The sequence below is a fragment of the Temnothorax longispinosus genome, chromosome 10, assembly GCF_030848805.1.
Source record: "Temnothorax longispinosus isolate EJ_2023e chromosome 10, Tlon_JGU_v1, whole genome shotgun sequence".
Lineage (NCBI taxonomy): Eukaryota > Metazoa > Arthropoda > Insecta > Hymenoptera > Formicidae > Temnothorax > Temnothorax longispinosus.
This window is the reverse complement of record NC_092367.1, coordinates 2,624,776-2,649,523: the sequence shown is the minus strand read 5'-3', so window position 1 is coordinate 2,649,523 and position 24,748 is coordinate 2,624,776. Positions and strand designations below refer to the sequence as shown.

The 24,748-nt window shown below is 33.2% G+C and overlaps 3 protein-coding genes across 15 annotated transcripts in view; 2 read left to right on the top strand and 1 right to left on the bottom strand.

Annotated features, from left to right (window-relative positions):
• LOC139820622 (neuropeptide CCHamide-1 receptor-like) overlaps window positions 1-3,758 on the top strand; it is a 63,615-nt gene extending 59,857 nt beyond the window's left edge. For all 4 annotated transcript variants that reach the window (XM_071791026.1, XM_071791028.1, XM_071791025.1 and 1 more), the window contains 5 exons: window positions 308-500; window positions 654-787; window positions 992-1,165; window positions 1,429-1,679; window positions 2,495-3,758. In XM_071791026.1, coding sequence (XP_071647127.1) covers window positions 308-500; window positions 654-787; window positions 992-1,165; window positions 1,429-1,679; window positions 2,495-2,807 — 1,065 coding nt within the window. In that variant the 3' untranslated portion in view covers window positions 2,808-3,758. The remainder of the gene's footprint in view (window positions 1-307; window positions 501-653; window positions 788-991; window positions 1,166-1,428; window positions 1,680-2,494) is intronic.
• LOC139820620 (neuromedin-B receptor-like) overlaps window positions 1-16,110 on the bottom strand; it is a 96,884-nt gene extending 80,774 nt beyond the window's left edge. Inside the window, exons 1-3 of one of the 2 annotated variants that reach the window (XM_071791021.1) lie at window positions 15,962-16,110; window positions 15,178-15,303; window positions 14,766-14,812 (exon numbers count right to left, since the gene is read on the bottom strand). The gene's annotated coding sequence lies outside the window, so the exon portion shown is untranslated. Of the gene's footprint in view, window positions 1-14,765; window positions 14,813-15,177; window positions 15,304-15,493; window positions 15,714-15,961 lie in introns of those variants that run through there. The other variant, XM_071791019.1, reaches the window with a different exon arrangement.
• Window positions 16,111-19,385: 3,275 nt separating this feature from the next.
• Window positions 19,386-24,748, top strand: part of Nrm (neuromusculin) — a 161,246-nt gene continuing 155,883 nt past the window's right edge. For all 9 annotated transcript variants that reach the window (XM_071791011.1, XM_071791016.1, XM_071791012.1 and 6 more), the window contains exon 1: window positions 19,386-20,250. In XM_071791011.1, the coding sequence (XP_071647112.1) occupies window positions 20,145-20,250 (106 nt within the window). In that variant the 5' untranslated portion in view covers window positions 19,386-20,144. The remainder of the gene's footprint in view (window positions 20,251-24,748) is intronic.

The following is a 24,748-nucleotide window of genomic DNA, read 5'->3' as shown; positions in this document are numbered from 1 at the left end:
CGTCTAAGAGTTTAAAATGCTCCTTTTTTGTCACACAAATAAGTAGCTTACACGATCTCGTCAATGTTACATGGTACGTGTCGCGATGAGCTTACACGAACTTACAATGACAGATATTTGCCGCTTTTTAACGAGAAAATCTGGTATCGACGAATGCGGTCTGTTCTGTCACAGTACGGACTACTCAAATATCAGATTTTAATTTGAGGTTTTAACTTAACAGATGATTGACGATATAAATTGAATAAAATCTAGATTGAGCTTTTAGTTGTAATCGAATCTAATTTCCCATTGCATTCTGTTATAGGTAATAGTGACATGCATACCGTTCACCTTTACGGTATACATCTTGGACTCCTGGCCTTTCGGTTTAGCATTGTGTAAACTTTCCGAATGCGCTAAGGACATATCGATTGGAGTTTCGGTTTTTACATTAACTGCGCTGTCAGCGGACCGATTCTTCGCAATTGTAGATCCAATGAGAAAATTGCACGTGACAGGTATAAAACTATAGCGATAACAGATATCTTTCTCAATACCGATTATTAATTAAAATAGAATATTTTTTATAAAAACAAATAAAACTTGTATCCTTAAGAAATAAGAATAAGAAATAAAGTATTGTAATTAAATTATCTGATTATTTATTTCAGGTAGTGGAAGACGAGCAACATGCTTCACTGCGATTGTTGCGGGACTGATTTGGGTTTTGGCCATAATATGCGCGATTCCGGCTTCCTTTTCGTATCTCAGGTTCTTCCAGGTCAATGAAAACATAAGCTTTTACGTAAGTTGGATTATCCTGCTCGTAACTAATCCTGTTTTAGATCTAGCCTTTAAATTCGTCACTGACAGCTATATGTAAATTGTTAAAACAAATGATGTACTTCTCTATTTGTCTATTTTATAAGTTGTGTAGTAAAAACCTAATGATTTTGATATATACATATAGAACACACACACACACCACATATATGTCATATAATTGCAGGCTTGTTATCCGTTTCCTGAGGAATTTGGACCAAACTATCCAAAAATGATACTGATATGTCGCTTCTTCATCTATTATCTTATACCTCTCAGCATCATCGCCGTTTTCTATATATTGATGGCCAGACATCTTATACGCAGTACGAGAAATATACTCGGCGAAGTACAAGGCCAGGTAACTCGCATACATTTAATTACAATTTAATTATAACATGCGAAAATACTAAGACGTTTCATCAAAATTTAAATCCTCTTTTCCTATTTATGATAGATATATATATATATATCTATCTATTTCTATCTTTATTTCTAAATTCTGTCTTATCATCCGTGCGCAATATCAGTTCAAGATTTACTACATTGTTTTAGTCTCGAGTTAGTTTATACAGTAAACATTGTGTATTTTTTGTGCGGATATTAATGTTCACTGTATTTTAGGTAAGACAAATACAGGCCCGTAAAAAGGTGGCAAAGATGGTGATGGCTTTCGTCATTGTGTTTGCTGTTTGTTTTTTACCACAACACGTTTTCATGCTGTGGTTTTATATCCATCCAACTGCGCTAGAGGATTACAATGCATTTTGGCACTACTTTCGTATCTTGGGTTTTTGCCTTGCTTACACCAATAGTTGCATCAACCCAATCGCTCTCTACTTCGTGAGCGGTACTTTTAGAAAGTACTTTGACAGGTAAATTTAAAGTTGTAATATCTATCATAGCAGCGACAAGTCGATTAACTCTGTCAAACGTTGCGGATTACGAATAGTAACTTTTTGCAAAAATAACTTCAAGAAATTAATGAATTTTTTTCTCTAGTTATGTCTTTGTATTAAAAATGTAACACATCATAGCTCACTTAAATAATTCAAAATCTTCTTTTTCTTTTCTTAAACCGTAAGTGAAAACCTTTCAAAAGAGTGCTGCCACTTTTATATAGATTTTTAGTCTTACTTTTTATTAGTCAAAAATGCCAATTTTTTTTGTGGATTATAAAAGCTGATAACACACAGATTTAGAATACGTAGCTTATAAGCTTGAGCCTCTTATGGTTTTGGAGCAAAATAGCCTGAAAGAGTTCCAATTCCGATAAAAATAGCGCCACGCAAAAAATCTCTCCTCCTCCCCTCCCCTACCTACATGAAGAAAGTAACGAGAAACCACTTCATAATTCATTTCCCATGAGAACTTGATGAGCAGTCACGATGTCTCCATCAGGAAGTTAGAGACTAAGGGGGAAGAAACAAAAACGTGAGGTCATCTGAGAAAATTGAAACTCTTTTGGGTCATTTTGTTTCAAAATCACAAGAGGCTTAAGTTTATGGAGTTATATATTCTTAATCTACGTGTTATTAGCTTCAATAATCTGCAAAAAATTGGTATTTTTGGCTAACGAAAAATCAGGCTAAATTTAACCGCGCTCCTTCCATTTTGACCAAAACTAACAATAGCTTAATCGATACGCTCAGTTGACTGACCATATCTAAACAATTTTAACTTGCGTCAGATACTTGTGTTGCGCCACGGAGAGGATGCGGAGACGACATCGACGATCGTCAGATCTAAGTTCGCGCGGACGAGGCGGGCAGAGCTTTTCACTGGTCAGTTCAAAAAAGTACATGAATGATTCTCGTCGCGAACGAAGTGTGCAGCGCCTCTCTATCATGCCGGCTGATATACGATCTACGACTCCGATTAAAGAGCAAGAAACTACTATCACTCTATCAGCGTATCCAAATGGTATTGACGAGTCATCAACGTCAAGGAATCAACGAATCTCGACAACAGAATCAACAGTACACGATAGATTAGTTACTTAAACACGATAACAACGTCATATTTTTCATTATTGTATATATTGTATATATTTAATATAAAATAATTCTGTTATTTAATATCGATTAAATAAATTTATATTTTAATGGCATTTTCTTACAATTCGAGATTCAGATTGAATCGTTGATATTGCTGATGATATATTTAATCGTGAAAAAAGTAGTAAAATTTTTCATATTCCAGTTACAAATAATTAAAATTGTTAATATTTGGATTATATTTATCATACTAAAGTGACACGCTTACTTGACACAATTTATGATAATGTCGCACGAATAAATTTCTGTTTCGCGAATAAAATTCTATTTAAAAAAAACATTTATATTTAATCATGCACAAAAAAAAGAATTATAATTTGAACATAAGACATTAATAATTAATAATAGTAAAGTTAGCCATAATTTTTATGAAGAATTTAGTATAAGATATATCGTCTGTGTGTGTGACCAATAAATATTACATTCCGTCGAATAAATTAAAGTATTAATAGTTATAAACGAATGTATATTGCTATTTGTAGAAAATTATATGTGTAGAAGTCAAAATTATTGTCAAATAATTTAAATCATTATAAAGCGTAGTGAAAAAATAAAAAGAAATTATTTATACAGTTTATGAAGCGATACAATATTGATCTCGATTGTTACATGGGAAAAATAAAGAATTCTGCATCGGCAAATACATTATATTTTTATGGTGTGTGTCTGTAATTAATTAGCGTTTATCTATATTAATTAGTATTTGTAATGTATACAAAAATAAGGAATCTAAGAATTAAGAATCTAATAATTATTATTACATGTTAAGTACATGTTAGACTACATGTTACATGTAAGATTATTATTACATATTAAATGTTAAAGTATATATGTGCAAATTAAATATGGAATATTATAAACTGGAACTGGATATTTGTACAAATATTTCGTATCGTGTTTTCTTGTGACACAAAGATCTTTTTGTTCGATCTTTTCTCGTTAGAGGAAAAGATGCGGGCGCGCGGGCGGGGTTTACCGCGCGTCCGCACTATAGACCACCCTTGATGGAGGAGCGGCGGGTTTTAGGATGATGTCCCCCATCCCGCCGCAGCATCAATAGACAGCTCAACTGAGCGGAAAAGCGCGAAAGCGCTTTCCGGATAGAAGCCTAGACATGGGCCAGACGCTGGAGGACCCCAAAAAATCAACGTTTCCCGGGGTTCCCCTCCAACAGGCGCCGTGAGGGACATCCGCAGGAGTTTTAGCCGGTAGGCTATGCGGGCATTATCGCGTGCGATATGCGCGCATAGAATCCGGCACTCCCCTCGCCTCTCCCCGGAGGTGGGGGGGGGGGTCTTCCCCTTTTGGGGCTATTGGGTAAACCGGGCAACCGGGATCCCAGTAGTGAAAAATTTCTCCTGCGATAAAAAAAAATGAGGGAAAGGTATTACTAATTTTATTTCCACGACACTTATAAGAATCTAATTTGTTATTTTATTCATTATGTTATCATAATCATTTTATTCATTCATAGAAACAAAACTAAATATAAAATTATTACCTTATTAATTTATTCAATTTGTTTAAATGTCATTAAAAAGATGAAATAAATTCCGTATAAAATAAAATATACATATACATGTATGATATATACATCACCAATAAAAAAATTAATAGTGGGTATAAAAAATGTGTTGCAATAATATTTTTTTCGATCGAGTTATGACACATTACATTCGATATTAAATTTTTATTCCGGTTTAATAAAGTTTTTCTAGCAGCTGTTTTTTTAAACAACATTTTATTCTTTGTCGTATCTTTTCCTTTATCATATCACATTTACCTTTATCGTATCAATTGCAATGCAAAAGAAGTAGGTAGGTAGGTAATATGTATGAGCATCAGATTTACAATCAATATAAATTTCTTTTCAGTTTTGAATGTAAAATAAATTTTGTTTACAAAACACGATATTAAGAAACTAAAAAAATAAATTTTTTGTACGTCTATAAAATTATTAGCAACGTATTTGTGTAGAAAATTTTTTTACAATGCTGATGAAATTACAGTCTATGAATATTCGTTATAAAATTGCTTCGTGTTTAAAACCAAAATTTACATATTTGTAAACAAATTGAGTTTATTACGCGATCTAACGGCTTTGTAAACAGAACAGCTGCAGTACATTATATTTCTATGCAAATTCCTATTTCCATATTCTTCTATCGTAACTAGAATATTGAATCGCTTTTCTTAAAGAAGAAAAAGATATTTTTTTTTTTTTAATTTGTGATATTACTATTTAAATTATAAATAACTAAATTATATTACACAATAATTTATACTGTACAATACATGTATTACGTCAATAACGTAAAATATCAATAGTTTCAAATAGTAGTAAATGAATAATCAATATTTCTTTCAGCAAAAACGAAACTAATGATTGAGAGAGATATAAATGATAAATTCATATACTTATTATATATTGATATTGTCAATATTATATATTGACTTATTATATAATTCTTAATTAAAAAGCAGCATATGTACTGCATGTTATCGTTTATCGATAATTGAATGTCAATGTTTGATATTTTTCGTTATCGGTAACTGGATAGATATCATAGGTAGATATATTGTACCGTAAATATTGAAAAAGCTAAATTATTAACTGTTAGTACATTACTGTTATTTAATAATTTTTTTTATTTATTTAATAAATATTTAATAAATATCTGCATGTAACGTATACTTGTAGAATTAGATTGTTTAATTGTATTTCTCGATTTTTCTAAAAAATCCCTTCCTAAACAGTGCATGGTATTATTTATTCTATAGGTAAAATATGTTTAAAATTTTCAATGTGGATATAGAGCTATATAAAGATTTTTCTTAGTAAATTCTATCACAGTAAACTTTTTATATACAACATAAATTTTAATTATAATTTTAATTATTTTAATCATTTACTTTGTCTATAAGAGAAAAAGAGAAAAAAAATTATATGTATATATATTGTATGTGATAAATTTTTTTTTAATTTTTACATTAACTAAAGATTATTATAGAATATAACATTTTATTTTTTAAAGTTCACGCGTTAAAATAAACACACAATATTGATTGTAAGTTATATCAGCAAATACATAAAGCTTGCAATAGATGGCAACGCTGTGATGATTATCAATTGTATATTTTCACAAAAATTGAATTTTTTAGGCTAAATTCGAAGAGAAGATAAAAGATATAATGATTTAGAAATAATTTAGAAATAATAAATAAATAAAATTATTAGGGGAGACCGGGGCTAAGCCGACACTATTTTTTCAAAGGCAATTTTTAATATTTAATTAAAATTTTTAGGCAAATTCAATGATATATATTTAAAGAGTGTTTCTTCAGGTACAAAATTGATTCAGGAAGTTTTGCTGTACGTCGCTTTATTTTGCCGCCAGGAAAGGAAAAGTGACGCGAAGACAAATTTTCAAATTGAAAAATGCCGGGGTAAACTCGACACTTTGCCTGATCGACACAATTTGATCTGGAACTTATTTTTTATTGTCTGAAACTAAATATACATTTGTTTATCGTGTATTTAGAAAGTACAAAAATTTGGAATTAAGTAAAACAATCATTGGAAATAATGAGAACAAAAATTGTTAAACATTCAATTATTTTCATCTAAACTCATGTCTGAAAAACAATTTATGCAAGTAAATTCGCGATTACACGTGCGCACACATTTGTCATGGGCCATATGCTGCATTACAAGCATCGTTTATTATTGGGAACTAATAAAACAGCGTGTCGACTTAGCCCCTGTCGACTTAGCCCCGAACGTCGTTTTTTACTTTTGTTACTCCAAAAATATAAAAATTTTGAAAATATGCAAAAATTATTATCGGATTCGTATAAAGCATCGAATTTCCCATCAATATTACTTATCGGTAGATTCGCAAGAGTAAAGCTCGATGAAAGAGTAGACATTTTCGAGAGATCAGAAAAATTACTTTTTACTATCAAAAACGCTTATGTCGCGTTAAAAATTACACTATAACTCAGAATGTTACCAAATTCCGTTGATAATACTGGCACATAAAGACGCATTTACAGTAGGAAAGGCAAGTTTCTACGATAGATTTAAATTGGTAAAAAGCCTAGTGTCAAGTTAGCCCCGTTGTCGGCTTAGCCCCGGTCTCCCCTATAGAATTTTTAATTTAATAATTTTATTATTTTATTCATAATTTCTAGTTTAAAAAATTCTGAATTTTTAACTTTAAAATTCAAAATTCTTTAATTTTATTTTTAAAATTTCTTGAATTTAAACTTTTTAAAATTAATTATAATTTTTTAATTAAAAAATTTTAGAAACTCATTTTAAAAGTTTTTAAACATTAAAATTATAATTTTCTGAATTAAACATTTTAAATTTAATAACTTCTTTGAACTTTAAATAAAATTTAATCTTGGAGCTTATTAACATTTAAATAATAGATATTATTATTGATAAATTTGTACATTATTAATACACTCGACAAATAAACTGTCAAAAGACGTGATAACAACGGCTCACGACACAAAGTAACATACGATGTGTATGTATTTAGATAATTAACATCACAGAAAAAAGATAACAATTAGTATCTCTACTTTACATCCCTTTTTAAGGATGAGTAAGAATAATTGCGACCAAACTATAGTACGCATTATTTCATTACGGTAACAGAACATTGCGTGGCATCCAACAACATGGGAAGATAAGTAATTGCCTTATGTGCGATATGTGAAGAATATTAGTTTATGAATCGCTGACCCCACTCGTCCGATTAATGATTAAAAATAATTAATCTCTCTCGCAAATTAAAGTCTAGCACGAATATTTCAATTGCCAAAGAATTCAACCATATTTAAAAGATATATGTGTATATAATATGTATTTTATTTATAGATTGCGCAATATAAACAATTTGATCGTAACTTGTCTGAGTAAATTTTCAACTTGTTTATATCGCAAGCGTCTTACATAATACCAGGATATAGTTCTTATAAGAGCTTACTCTACAAATGAATATCTCCACAAGTATTTTCTCGGTTGCCTGAATTTGATGGCAATCGCAGCTTCGCAATAGTTTCTACCTCACAGCGTTAGTAATCTGATTTTGGTGCAGCGAAGCTTTACTGGTATCTTTATCTAGTATCTCTATTCTAAAAGACTTGAATGCTAGTAGACGGTATCTATTATGTATGTAACGGTAAATAAAAATACTTTCTTTGTACATACTGTTTTCGTTTACACGTGCTTTTCACACAATGCTTGGGATTTTTTCGTAAAATAAATTGATGTTACACAAAAGTACAATTAAAAGAAAAATTTTTGTTTATTTCCTATATAAAATATAGTTTTTCTTTGAAATGTAAGCGTTGATAAAAGGAATCTTCTTTAAACACGTACATAAAAGAATAATCAAAAATGTTATTACGTATAAATTTTAATTTTTAATTTATTTTAAAAATGTCTTTATTTTTTATGTTTATTAATTTTATCTTTTATATGCGAAAAAATATATAAAAATGATAAAAAAATATATATATATATATTAGAGCATAGTTAAAAATATATTTTTTATCACTGATCATTTCTACTGCTCTTGACGTATTGTGGCAACATATCAGATGTGCTACATTAAATGCACCATTATTGTCTTTTAAAAGATATTCGAGTCCCAGTTATAACACTTAGTTTTGTTCATATTGTCGATAGACTCAAGGAATGTCAGTTGATGTTAAATTATAAGTCACAAACGTGTTGGCAGAAATACATACATGCATATATTTTTATAGTCAATTGTTCTATGTGATCTATACATGGAGACTACTGCAACAACACGAGAATCTATTATAGCTCGTAAAATAAAATAGATTATTGAAATTGTAAATGTAATATGAAATAGATTATTTCGTATTATATTTACGAAATTGTAATATGATTATTTTGAATCAATTATTTTCCATTATATTTGGTCTACGTGTATATGCGAATATATCTGCTTTATATATATCTGCTTTATATATATGTATTTCTGAATCTATTACTGTATGAAAAGATTATGTAAAAAAAAACGCTTATAATGTTTGATATTAAAATTTAAAATGAGTAAAACTCATATATGTATATTCAACTATTAATCGTCTAATTCGATCATATTAAAACTTCTTTCATCAAATTCATTAACGTTACATCTGCGTGACGACTTGCATAAACGCTTTTCGACTTCCGTACATAACGAAAGTTATACATACACATATATAGTTGAATAATTCTTACATATAAAAAGTATTCACTTCGGCTTTAGCAAACTAGGACGCGTGATATTAAATTCCCCTACTATCGCAAGAACTCTGACGCGCCATCCTCCCGAAAAAGAAACTCTCTATGAGCATTCGGATCAAATAATGGCGTGACATGTTCCATTTGCATTTCGCATTTTTCATTCGTTACGGCGTAGCGACAATTCCATGACCAGAGGCATGCCATTAATTTCAATAACATTCATAAGTTTTTTATCAAGGCGTTTTTGCGCATGAGAGATTCGCGTTACACAATTTAACATAAAAAGTTATTGGATCACCATTGCACAGTTTCAATAAAAATTCCAAACTTTCAAGAAAATGGAAAAATATGTGCCATACAAAAGCGTACCCGGCTGAGCCTGGAAAAAGCTGACGCCAAGGTTTTTTTCTCGCAACTTCATCGAATCGGTCGCGTGAATGGTTAAGAGGGTAGAGACTTGTTAGCTGACTGGTTCAGATGGACAAAAGCCGACAATTTCAGAGGTGGGCTCTTATAGGATCGAGATAACCAGATTGTTCAGTTCTCATTGATCGAATATTCTTCTATCAGGTTCCGTCATTGGGTCTCTTGGATCTTTCCACTCAAGATAAAGGGCCATTTTACGCATTTTACTCTTACCTTGCAGATTATTAGGATCAATACCATTATCCGCTTTTGGCTATCTTGAATAAATGAAATCTTGACTTAATTGAATGTATGCGGGAACAAATTGAACTGATCATATCGTAGGTGCAAATTACTTCACCTTTTTAAGGCAGACGGGATTTTCTTTTATTGGCATTATAATAAAAAATTTACATTTTTTCATAGCAAAATAAAGCACTAGTAGAGTAACTATAAAAATAAAATTATTCAACTCTTAATATCGCAGTAAATGCGAAACGCAAATAGTGAAACGGTACAAATCAATCCCTATATAGAAGTGATAGCGAGAAAATTTCCTTAAGCTTTTCCGAAGTGAATATTTTTTGCTAGAGATTACCACACGTTTAGAGTAAATTATTTGCATCCCTCTTCCGTGTAATATTTAATGGATTATGCGACAATGTCACGCAAACGTGCGGCCTAGGGTATGATAGCATTAGAGAGTAAGTCACGAAAGTGAAACACGCCATGCTATTATCGTCATTCAAACTGGAGGTAATCATTAAAAGACAATGTTAAGTGTTTTTATCAACGTTACTTATTCGATGTTATCACCATTATGTGCATTTACTTTAAAAAGCATTTACCAAAATTTCAATTCTTTCGTTATGGCATACATAAAGCTTTGGAATAAGATTTGGTTTAAATATTCACAAAGAAAATACTGTCTCTGAAAAATTCAACAGAGATTTCGTTAATTATTATTTACGTTTCTTGCCGAACGTACTATATATATTCCAGTTCTTGCCAATAATTATTTCTCCAAATACATAGGCGAGTTACGCGGATACTCGCAGCGAATAACGCCTAACAAATGCATGTAAATTACATGCGCAAACCGCATTATGCTGTTGGTAATTTAAATTATTCGGATGAACAGCTCGAAACTTTTTATCAGCGGCCTTGATTGCTAGCGGTAAGATCGGAATATTGGAACATTTTCAGAAGAATTTCTTCTATGGCGACGACAATTACACCACTACCATTCCGGATCCCCTAAGGATCACCCTGATTCGAAAGATTACGGTCGACGTGCTACAGTATTTCGATAGAATCGTTCTCTCGGTGAAAAACGGGAGAACCCCGATAAGATTGCATCCGACCGAAGGAAGGGGAGATGCCGTGATATATGTACTTTGTTCACTTGAAGTCACTTGATTAATTATTATGAGAGAATTGTTGATAAAATTATTATTCCCAACGTTTTTTGGTTCGACAAGCACGATTATCTCAAAACAGACAGATGTCATAGGAATTTCCATTCACCATCGCGTTTCATATTGCAAAAGTCTCTTTAGCTGACAACAATGAAAAGATTCTTTCCGGGTCGCGACGAAGGAAGCGACATCATTTAAAGTAAAAAACGCGATATCTGACAAATTTATTAAAATATCTACGTAATATTGATGTATATCGACTGGTACTTGTCGAATATGTCACATATGTTACACGTATATTTTCTATACAACTAAAGCGATATACACCGAAAATAAAATTCTTCTATTGTATGTTGCGAATAAAATGTTTCGCGCGAATTTTCTTTCTACAAATTTTATCACTCGACCGTGAATGTTGCCGTTTTTAACCGGAGGTGAATAGGAGGAAACGCACCAGACATTGCCAACAGACTGGGCCAAACTATTTTGGAAACGTCGTTTCGATGCTTTTTAGCTCTGTTTGAATAATGACATACGACAAAATAAAAAAGCAAGAGAAAACGCATCTTTCCAAATTCTACGTTTTAAAGAAATATTAGGGAAAGATAATAGCGTTTCACACATAAATATGTGCATGGTAATGCATAATAAATCACTAAACAACGATGATTTAAATGTAACTCATTAAAACGATTAATATAAAAGAGATTAATATAAAATTTGAATATGCAACATATAAACTTGCTGGAATTTGTTTAGAAAGATTGAATATCGAGACACCCAACTAAACGATTAAAAATTTGTCTACGAACTATCACAATTGTTATATAAATATTTGTATGTGTGTTTACACATAGAGTTATGGTGAAATAGTTTCAGCTTCCATTCACAATACTATAAAAATGCAAGTAGCAACTACTATTGTATTGTACGTTCGAAGAACTTTATATAGAATAATGGAATCGAGAAAGACGTGGAAGATGAAATGATGAAAAGAAACTACAAAATGCGTTTGAAAGTCATCTTGCCTTTTGTTCATCATAATTGACTTGATTCTTCTTATATATCTATTTCCTGCGCCAAAAATATCTCGCTGCAATTTTTTTAATTTTTTTCTTCAAGGTATCGATTCATATGACGATATCGAATTTTTATGCAAGAAAAGATTTAATTTTTAACTAACCCCCTCTTTCTTTATCTATCTATTTATCTGTCTTTCTTTCTTTTTTTTAAAGAGAAAATAGTTAATTTATAATATTAAATATTCTCTATAAAGATATATGTTGTCTTGAAACGATAGAATAATTTAATTGTTAATATTTTTATATTATCCTTATTTATAAATAAATACTAAATAGAATTAAAATAATAAAATAATAAAGATTGGAGATATAAAACTCCTTTTATAAATTCTATAATATCTATCTAATGTATTGTCTGTGTTTCATGCACGAAATAAAAATGTAAAATATAAAAACGTAGATAATAAATAAATTTTATGTAAAATATTGATTATATAGTTATATTAACAATTTTTACATTTCTAGATTCAAGTCTCCTATATTCTTTTAATCTAGTAATTTCGTCTTTATTCTGTTCTCAGTTAAATTTAATCATGACCTGGACAGATAATAATTTCAAAAATAAAACGAATGTCATACGTTATAACGGATAATCGATTTAATACTATTAATATAAAAGCAGGTAGATTTTATAAAATAAAATTTTGTATTTCTATATATTGTGTATATTAAGCTTGTGGGCAGAATTGTCTCTTAAAAATATGCGTGAATTATTAAGAACTATTTTTTATGAAAATTATAAAAAGCTTTACGCTCATTTCTTACCAAGTGTGATACAGAAGCATCTTTATTTCGGACTTTCAACGCTTCTACAAATAATACCTCAACAGTTTATACACCTTCGTGAAAGCATTTGAAATACAGAGAACAGTTAGTGTCGCAAGAATGGAGACGCTATTTTGCGCAACAGTCGAGAAAAAGAGTATCCACGGCTGGATACACTTTTATGTGTGGCTACTGCCTGATCTTCTTTTGCTTTAACAACATTTTTCAGTGTCACAAAGTGTGTCAGGCAAAGTGAGTACCATTTCATTCAAGCTGAGATACACCTTCAAAATATAACTTCACACTTTAGTATTATGCGCGAAAATTTCATTCAAATTTTGGAGAAAAATATACACACTTAATCCAAATGTAAAGACTCGACTACTTAAAACTGATGTGCTTGCTCGGGTAATATCAAATTTGTTTATATGTTTACTTTATTATTTTACTGACAAATATTCAACAATAAGATATAACTATCTATATTACCAAGAAAAATATTTTGAACTTTGCACCACAAACTCATAAAAGGTATGATAACCTTACGATAAGTAAAACTGATCGAAAATTTAGAATATCATGGTTAATGAGGCTCAATGAGAGACGGCGTAAAATCCAAAACGACGAGCTTCTCATATGATCAATATTAATGTCAATATGCATTTTTTATGAATTTCTCTCACAACATACATACGTCTTTATAAATTTTCATGTCGATATATATAAATATTCTATTGTTATATTACCAATAGGCAATATAATAATAGAATGTTATATATAATATTAAAATTATTTTCAAATATAATACATCATAAAATTATTACAATATTAAATATTGTAATATATAACTGACAGATAATATAACTGACTGATCAATTCTAAAACAATCTGTATAAAAAGCTCTTCATTCATTTTACGACAAAATATTTATTCAATTCACGTCACTTTAAATCAAGCAATAAAAAATTAAAGTATCAAAATAAGTATGAATAGATAAACTGTGAAATATTAATCGGTATGTTATTAATGTAACTAATAACTAAAAATTAATGTAACTAATAATCATTAACCCTTTTTCTTAAAAAAAAAAAAAAAAAAATTGGTTAAAACATACTATGTATAATTGTAAAATATTTCCTGTCTTTCTTTTATTTATGCTTACGTATATGCATATCAAAAAATTATCTGATAATAATTGAGAATTGCTTTCTTGTATCAGTTCGTATTTTAACGACTTTCACTTATTTCTATAAATATCGATTTATTTTTTATTCTACCACATAAACTATAAAGAAAATAAAACCTTTATGTTTCAGGAATGTGTTTAGCATTTTTTTATTTTATTCCTATATTTCTTCTTCATTATTCGTCACTATTTATCTATACATTAAATTCAAAACATTTTTTAATTAATTATAATGCATTTAATACAGAGAAAAAAATAATATGCATCATATTCCTCCATGGTGTTCTCATTTTTTTGAAATTTTTTCTTTGAAAAAAAAAAAACGTATAAAGAGTAAAATATTCAAGAGTAAAATATTTTTATCAGATAAAAAATAATTTTTTTTTTTTTGCAAAAATTATTCTAACTTTTTTCAAGCATAATTGTAAAATATTTTTTATTTCTGTTTTTTCATTTATACTAACGAATTTAAGTTTTCTATAAATTTTAAACAATTTGTGTAATCTTTATTCTGTTGTTTAATATAGTATTAAAATGTGCTAGTAAATAACGAGATGGATCAATATAATATGTCAGTTTTTTTCTAATTTTCTTAACTGTAAGCAATTTTATATGTGCGATGAATAAAAGATATATTTATTATAGGATTAAATATTTGCGCTAATTTGCGTTAGCCTATCATACATTTCAAGACAATGGATTTGCGATCTGCACTATATATAATACAGATTCACACATTACTTCAGATTAAAATAAAAATTGATTGACACTCACCAATACGATGCGCAGCAGTGGAGTAATTATGCTGTTACTGTGTTGGTCTGCAAAATACAAAAAATAAAATTCAAATTTTATAATAACATTCAAAGTAATATATATTAAAAATAACATAATAATGCTTCATTATAAAATAATATAATATAGTTAGTATAATTATTATTTATATAAAATAATAAAATAATATATGTTTATAAAGATAATTATTACGCAATTAGAATTTTTCTCTCTCATTATACATTTAACGATCGTCAATTTAACAAAATAGTTGTATAATTTCCGAAGAAATTATTGTGTAGAAGCTTTTATAAAAATCTATAAGCCAAAATCTTTTCCTTATTCAAACAATTCATTGAAATAAACGATTAATTTCGCAGGTGTGACAAATAATGTATAAGTAATAAATTACCTCACGGTTGCTCCACCGTCGCCAGATACCTCCCAGGCCTCCTCCTCCCCTCAGATCCCTTCGTTGCATTCATATAACACTTATTCACGAAGACAAGGCACTTTATACGATAATCCCGACCAGTAACTGCAATCACATGAAATAAACAAAATTATATTAATCGATATACGTCCCACGATTTTTCGTCAATTAGAATTAGATGATTCGAATCGATTCGTGTAATATTCCGCGCTTTCAGTTTGAAAGAGAACGACAATGTGCGTATAAGTTACGCTTAAATCGACGAAAGATCTAACGCACGACGCGAGACACATACACTTAATTCCGAGCGACAAGAAATACATATATCGCAATGAAAGAATACCGCGGGCAGGTATCGGACGAGAGAGAAGGCCTGCACGGTTGATTCTTTAACGCGCCACTTTAACGAGCCCACGAAACGAGGCGCGAAACGCAGAGCGATAACGATAATTAATCCATCGTCGAGATTGATTTGCGGAACTAGCTGCTCGCCGGGCGTTTATTTCATAAGCGCGCAGTAAATATTTTGCGACGCGCGAAGAAACGGCTCGGCTGGCGCGCGGCGCGGCGCGGCGCGGCGTGACGCGGCGGCGGTGCTCGCTCACCCCAGTCACCCCCTCACCCCAGCCCAGCGCGCGTTACGTACACAAGGTCGCCCGCGACCTACGACTCACTCGTTATAGGGCAACCGACGCGAACGGCTCCCGGCTCCGCGCGTATCGTCTCATTATCACTCGAGACGCGCTCGCGATAAGATACCTACCGGCGACCGCGAACGTTCTCGCGTTCACTCAAGCGTCACGTAATCAACACATTATCCACCCGCGCGCTCGCCTAATCCTCTCGCAAGCGTGTCGCGGCGACGCGATCGTTTCTCGAGACAGGTATATATCTCGCGCGCGATTCGCACACGAGGGTATATGTAATTGTAGATTGCGATAATCGCGGACGACGACCGTTTCTTCAAACAGCGACGCTGTTATTCGGGTATATAGATATATGTATGTACATCCTACCTTGCTCCGTTGCTCGGTCTCGTCACTCTCGTCTCTTCTCACTCTCGTGTCGACGATGTTCGGCCATCTTCGGATCGAAAGTCCGAAGTGACGCGGAGAGCACCGAATCGAGCGATTCAAAAAGAAAGCCTTCTTTTTGAATCGCTCGATTCGGTGCTCTGCGCGTCACTTCATATACTTTCGATCCGAAAATGGCCGAACATCGTCGACACGAAACTGACGAGACTACGTGAGCCACGAAACGCAAGGTATGTACATATCTGTATCCGAATAACAGCGTCGCTGTTTGGAGAGATAAAATATACAGATTGTAATTCTCACTTTCGGGAGTTATAAACGTTTCGCATCGCGCGATATCGAGTTTGTATTACCCAGAGACGAAACATTGCGTTTTAATTAGTACATACACTACTACATATACGTAGTTGCTGAATCGCGCGGCATCAACCGCGTGAATTGCCGCGGTAGTATAGCTTACTCCATTTGGATTTTTTTTCTAGCGACGGCTTAACGGAACGTGTCGCTGAGTGGGTGAGTGGGTCGGCACGTCGGTACTCGTTGGCACGCGATTAATTAGCAAATTACAGTCGCGATTAATCCCGTGTTGTAACATATCAACCGCGTAGCGCAAATTCGTAGCGCGTCTCGGATCGATACGCTGTGAGATTTATTCGTTTTGTATATCCATCGCGCGCGAGCCCGCGAGCGGCCGACAAAGCTGACATAACCGTGTTTTCGCGAGTGCGTGACGTATGAGTGCCGAGACTGCCGAGCAAGCGACAACTCGGTGGAGCCTGAGAGAAGGAGGCGGCTTAGGAAGCATCGGGCGACAGCGGAGCATCCACGGGGTAAGCATTTGAATATTATTTCCCGGGTAAAAGGTATTTATATATAACTGTTTATAGTTATATTCGAAACTTGGATTACTTGTGTAAAAGCTAAAGAATTTTGCGTTTATAAATAAAGTTTCATGAAAATATACACTTGGAGAAAGAACTTTCTCGAAAATTGTGCGTATTGCTCTTAAGTTGAAAAATGAATAAAAATTTCGATGCACGCGCGAGTAATAATTATTTCCTAAAATGCTAATTATTTTTGGCATTGCTGTAATTCGGATATATTATTTGTGTTTTACAGATCAACCAGGTTACAACGTAGTTACAACTCCGCTGCTGCGCATCGCATCGGTGAGTCAAATTATCTTTTATTTTAAGTCGAGATAAAATAAAACTGTAAAAGAATATCAAAGATAGGTTGTTATAGACAGATAATATTTTACAGATCTATTATACAAGGTGAATCACAAAAAGTGTTAATACTTTTGAAACTGAACGAGATATGAAAATCTTATTTTTCAGCGACTGTTTGATGTCGAAGCGGATATCGTATTACGAAGTTCATTTTTTCATCCGTTTTGATACCAAATAGTCGTTGGAAAATAAGAATTTCATATCTCGTCCAATTTCAGAAATATTAGCATGTAACACCTTGAGTGATTTACCCTTCTTAAGATGAATTGGTTAGAACAAATTACAATTATTAGAGTAAACCGATATTTAATCCTGGAACGTTCGAACATTTCGCCGATTTATTACGTACGGCGGAAGCACAGTAATGAGCTCGTAAAATAGAGCTCACTGTATCGACGCATTATTTATTAGCACTGTTTGGTATCTTGCGGTACAACAGAATAATTACGAGACACACCAATTACGTGAGATCGATACGGAATTAAACACACGGGCATAAACGAAAAAATGGGAAAGGTCTCACAGATAGAATAAGATAAAGAAAAATATATAAATAATAGTAATACTCACAAAAAATAGTGATTTTCAAATCTAATAAAAATAGTATTTCTTATTCTTTTTGCTAAGCGCTCCATATGCAGATAAAATGGTTAGAAAACGCAATTAAAAGAGATCATGAAGATATGACACATTAATGATGTTATTTGATCAATTTTTAACATCAGATATATTATAAATAATTAAATTTGCCAGTTTATTTATTGCTCACAAATAAATAGTTAAAAATAAAGAAAAAGAGAGATAAAATAAAATTGTAACAAAGAAAATAATTATAATAAAAATGAATGCTTTATATTTTTAGAATAAAGCTTTTATTTAAGTTTCTTCACAGTGTTCATATTCGTGGACAGAGAGAAAAAAAGATGCTTTATGTATTTATATAAAATAAAGTAAATTAATATTTATTCAAAATATGATAGGTAAAAATTGGTAATATTTAGAATATTTACAATTCAAAATATCTTTAGGAAAAGTAAATTTTGAATTGCAGACGATCTTTCAGAATTGTCATTCGGTGAATTCGTTGCAACTTTGCTAATACAATTTCGTTCGTCGCATCTTCTATTATGAGTAGATTTTTATGCATTTCGAAGCAGCGTATATTTTATTGAATATCATTAAAAAATACAGCTTGACACAAAGGGCGAAATTTTCTCTAGTACGCATTTCCGGGATTAGAAACATGTTTAAAGTTTCTTTTCAAGTATATACTAAATGATCTCGTAAAACCTAAAACTTTTTTGTTAGAGTATTTAGAATATTAAAATATTTAGACTATAATATAAAAATTTGTATATCTTTTTTCGAAAAGTTTGTTGTGTACATAATATTCAAATTATTAAATTCTCCGTGAACTTGTTCCATTGTTCTTCGCTTTTCAATATTAAAAATAAATCTCTTTCCTGTTATAAATAAAAATAATACGATCACGAATAAATTAAATATATTGCTATCTTGTCGATCTCTCAGCCCGCACATTCGTATCGCATTCCCGTACGAGTTAACGAAATCCCTATATCCGCGCGAACGACCTACCCCACAGTCGGCTTGCGGCTTGAATCCGGCTTGACGTCAAGGGAGAAACAAGAGGGGAGAGAAAGGGAGAGACCAGACTCTGCGCACTCGAGTAGAACTGGATCGTATGGAAAATCTTAATTTGACATCCGCACACGAGCACCTTGAGTCTCCGCGGGTCTTTGCCCTGCTTCCGTCCCTTCTTTCCTCCTCGAGCGGCTTACTATGCCATACAACCGCCCCCATCGACCTTCCCTCGCACCACCTCGCGTCTCTCCCACCTGCCGCATCCACCCGCACCCCCATCAGGAACGGAGCAGCTCCTCTGGCAGTCGGTTGTCGGCTTCTCTCGGCTAGGGACATGCGCAGCGACCCGCGGAACGACAGGTGCGCGCCGCGCCGACGACCGCGAATCGCTTAGTTTCGGGTAAGCGCACGATTCGCCTCTGCCGCTCTGTCCTCGCTTCGAGACGAGCCGACCCGCCAGTCGCTCGCGACTCTGTCTCTGATTCGGTTGTTCGCTCCCGCTAATCTCGTCATCAACGTTTTTCTTCTGGCTCCCCTTACGAAATCATCGGTAACCGGAAGAGAGATCGTCCGTCGGTGTCGATCGCGGATCCTCTCACCGTGGAGAGGATCATCCGCTAGATCTCATCGGCTGTCAACGCCCTGGAACAGCGGAAGACCCATCAGTTTATCGAGCGCACGTGTTCTTCTCTTCGCTTTTCTTCCTATCAGTCTTCCTTTTTACGGAGAATCTCCCTCATCGACAGACAATTTCCCTGTCAGAAGTGGTGAACGTGTTTATCCAGTTTTTTCACCTTTTTCGAACATTCACTCCTTATTTTCATTCCGATCGCCAATTTCGATAAGACGCGAGTTTCTTCTTACGATCGCCGAATCCCGGGGTGCCGGTAAGAGTATATATCTCGCTGATCGTGCTGATGAAACAGTGAGTTCCCGCCGATTTCGCTGATTCGACGGTGATTGTGGATTACTGTGATTATCTTGGTGAACGCGCACGAGTGCTTTTGATGAATGTGATGCTCTAGGAAAGTTTTAGACACGTCGGCGTACCGACATCCCAGGTGGATCCCTCTCGATCATGCACCGTCGACAGGATCTCTTCCGCATAAGTGTGGGAATGCGAGCGGCCGCGGCGGTCGTCTTCCTGTTTCTCGGCGGATTCGTCCTCCTACGCGGAGCCGAGGGTGAGTCAGCGACCTAAATTTCTCCCTCGAGATCGGTCCGCAAATAAATCCGGGATTATCGCTAAGAGTTCCATCTACACATGTGATGCATCATATGCGTCTGACAGGTGCTTGTCTAAACAATTTGAGCGAACGTGCTTGAATACCGTGATATATAAACGTGCAATCTAATGTACTGAGAATGAAGAGAACGTAAAAAAAAACTCGAGGGAGAAACTTGTTCGATATTGAGTTCTCGCTTCACTTTTATTACTATATAAAATAAAGATTGTGCCCTTTAAAAATTGCGATAAAACAATTACTACCGCACTCGATGTGAAAAACGAGGCATCTGCCACAATATAAAAATTAACTTTATCGTAAAATCTACTTAACTTGTTATCTTGAAGTTATTTTATCATCCATAAATAAACGGATGTAAATGGCTATGATGCTGTTCGCGGAGCAGAGTTTTCTTGGTAGCGCTTAGTCACTTTTAGCGACACAGTTTCGACCACTGAAGGCTGCTATATGCATATACCTACACGAATATTTTGACAGGTAATAATAAAGTAATAGCGCCGAAAAACAACAGGGAACGGAATCAAATTATATAACATTACGTATAAATAATAAGATATTTCATATATAGATATCTTATATTTTATATGAAATTTTTGTTTGCGATGTAATTTTTTATTACCTTATTTTCGTAATAATTCTTTTTAATAGTGATTCCAATGAGACGATCGATCACAAAATCTGAACTTGTTTAAAAATATATTTTGTTATTACATGTCTTTGTATTACAAATTCTCAAATAAATATGTTTACGACTCCAGTAGAAAGCAAAAATAGAAATAACAATTTATGTATGGCGCCAAAATTATTCGCGAAAATGACCGCAGAAATATAAGAAAATGTACAGCAGCGTCAGACTTCTTTATGCTTGTCTGAAGAGTTGAAAAGCTCGGCGGAAGGAATCCGGCCGACGGGTTGGGAAAACAATAATGCTCAGCGACCAGAAATTCAGAGAAAAATGCTTTTATGTACGCGAGTATAATTTCCCCCGTGGAAAAGCAACGTCCGGCTGTCCCACCTGCGATTCAGCGAAACGAGATTTTAATGTTGCACGAACGTGGCGAACATTCGCGCGCGTCCCTGCTGCAACTCCTAAGCGTGAGCCGTACGAGGACGGGGGCCTCGCGTGTTCAAGGCCGCGGAATAATAGCCGCCGCCCGTCGCGCACAGCCCCCGGATGTGTGCACGGCCATTGAAAATCAGATGAAAGGGAAAGAAACAGACGTGGTATCTGCACATCTTGAGGGGCTGCGGGAAAAATTCAAGCCGCACGCATACATTGCGCTCACCGCGACCGCGATACATATGCACCCCCGTTATTCGATACATCACATGCACCGCCGCGCTCGTAATCAAATTCCCGTATCGAATGAAAAAAGGTTGTCCCCGATCGCGCTTCACCAAATTTCGATATCACGAGAGGAAAGAATGGAAAATATTTTCGTACGCCGTATTTCTACGTTCGAATCTGTAATGTATGTTGTTACACCTCACGCTGCGCGAAAGTGCGGGCTGAGATTACAGATTTCGCGAATATCGAACTACCCTTTACGAGCGAGATACCATCCCTCTTGAGATCTCACACGAAATCTATTATCTCTTTACATCGTATATACCTACGACGTCGCGTACTGTTGTTAACTATGCTGGGATAACTTATCTATTTATACTAAAAATCAATTGTTTTGTTTATAGTAAAGAAATGTTATCAGAATTTAAAAATAGCGATACGCAGCTAGTACATCAATATATTGCATGACGATGAGCGGGCTCTTTAAATATCCGTGGAGAATAAATTTACGCTGACCCTATCTACGCTATTATACACGATGCATACATAGATGTTATCTTGTGCGAAAAAATGTATAAATCGTCTCGAGCTGCTTTCGTCGCTGATGTGTATCTTTGCATATAAACGACATCCTGAAAATCACTTAACGCCGTTTTGCGGCGTTAGTGCCATAACTTTCGTTGCACGAAACAATTTGAAATTATATGCGCGCGATATATCATCGCGTGTCATTGATATGTTCAGAAAAAGATTACATGTATAGGATATTAAAACACAATTAAACTTAATTGAAAGTGAAATAATCTACAAAATAATAATGCACCTATCAACTGTAAGAAAGTTTATAATGAAGAAATATTTTGACGGATATAATTATATTCGCGTATTTTTGTCATAATTTTTTAACAATATAAACACATAAGGTATTCTAAATTTATCTAACAATTATTTGATCACATTTCGATAAAATTAGTTTGCTACGCGATGATGTTTTGAAGTAAAGTTTTAAATGCATGATTATATAACATCATGCCTATTGCGCTTGCACATCGTGCGCGCAATTACGTCGGAAATGCTTCAAATTCTAGTAATCTGAAAGCACGTCACGTGTTGGCCAAGTCCCAAGCAAGTTCTAAATCTGTGTGGCTGCTTGCTCGGAAACTAACAAATATAATACGGTAGGCCGAGAAGCGCGTTCGCATGTGCAGGCAAACGCAGAAGGGAGTAAGTGCAACAGAAGCTTTCTAAAAGCGGCGACGACCGTTTGGAACGCGATATGTCGCATCCGCATAGCAATAATACGCAAACGTGTGTTAATTAATAATGCAAATTACAAAAGTAACATTATTTCACAATGTACAAAATTAGGAGTCAAGATCCGACAAAAAATATATAAGGTAAATGTACCAATGCCGGGACACTTAAGACCTATGTATGGACACCTTTATATCACTTTAGTTTTTAAATAAATATAACGCAAATTGAAATCAAAGATAAAAATATAATACAAGAAAAATATTTTTATTTTTGATTCTTTGATTTTAAATCGCGTTGTAACTTAGGTATTTAAGGATTAATGTCCAGATACATAGGTACGTGTCCAGACATTGGTACATTTACCTTTTATTTAAAAATTTATATATTTGCGATCTAAAAACTAAACCGCTGCAGCTGATGGTTTTATGGAGTTTTACTTGAATAATATTTTATTTATTAACGCTTTAATTTAAAACGTATTTGATTTAATTGTTTATAAAAATTATGATGGATATTTTGTTCTTTACGCTATATAAATATTCCAATATTAAACTTGTTTGAATTAATTTAAATAAATCAGTTTAAATAAATAAGAAATAATACAACAAATACATCAAAGAAAAATAACATATAATTGGATGTATTTAATGCACGTGTACTGCAGTTGCAACACATGTGATTTTTATAATGGCTATAATAAAAATGTAGCGATACAATTTAATAAATATGAATTTATTATTTAAACACAATCTTTGTATTTGTGGCTTTCTACGTATTATTTTGCAACATTATGCAATTAATGGAAAAAGTTATGTCAGTTTCCAACAGTAAACCTTTTGATATTAATTGATTTTTTTTACAAAAAGATATTTAATGTATTTATAACGGCCGTATAAGAATTCTTTGACTATTGAACTGGCAATTTAATTAAAAAGTCAACACGACGTTTCGACTCTAATTCGAGTTCTTTTTAAATGTATAAATATTCTTACAGAGCAATTCATTTGTCACGACAATGTGCATGCTTGTGCGTTGTAAAGAGATAGAACATGGTCAAATATTAAAAATCGATTGTGTCAGGGAACACGTCTGCACTCCCCGGTGACGAGCAACACAATGAGCAATAAGTAATAAACAATAATTATATTTAAGACAAATAGAGGTTGACTATATAGCCGTTATTAACTTGTCGTATATTGCTGGCAGATTCTCGATGTCGTTTTGGAGGTTGAGCAGCGTTTGATTGTGTTTTTTTATTAAAAACATCTCGGCAATTTCTCTCTTTTTAACATGTTTTTCTTTATGTAAAATTTTTATGTCAGACCAATTAAAATCATGGTTTAATTCGAGCCGGTATTTACTTATCATCGATTTTTAATATTTGACCATGTTCTATCTCTTTACAACACACAAGCATACACATTGTCGTGACGAATGAATTGCTCTATAAGAATATTTATACACTTGAAAAGGACTCGAATTAGAGTCGAAACGTCGTGTTGACTTTTTAATTAAATTGCCAGTTATAGTCAAAGAATTCTTATACTGTTATTTATTTACTGGCGAAGAAAATTCTCCTCATTGTTTAATGTATTTATTTTATGTATTTATGATGTAAATTGTTATGAATTCCGGCATATGAAACTTAGTAAATATTTTTGACTTGAGAAACGAAACACAAAAGAAGTATCAAAGTGATAATACTGCATGTATAAACATACGTAATACGAATGTAATATGTATTCTATACTTTTTCACATTTTCTATGCATGGAAAGTTCCTGATATTTTCTGAACGATCGCACCAACATGCTACATCGTCACGGAAACTGGCAAGTTTAGCAAGAGCTGCAGGTACAATGAATATTTTTTTTGAAATATGTTTCAGTTT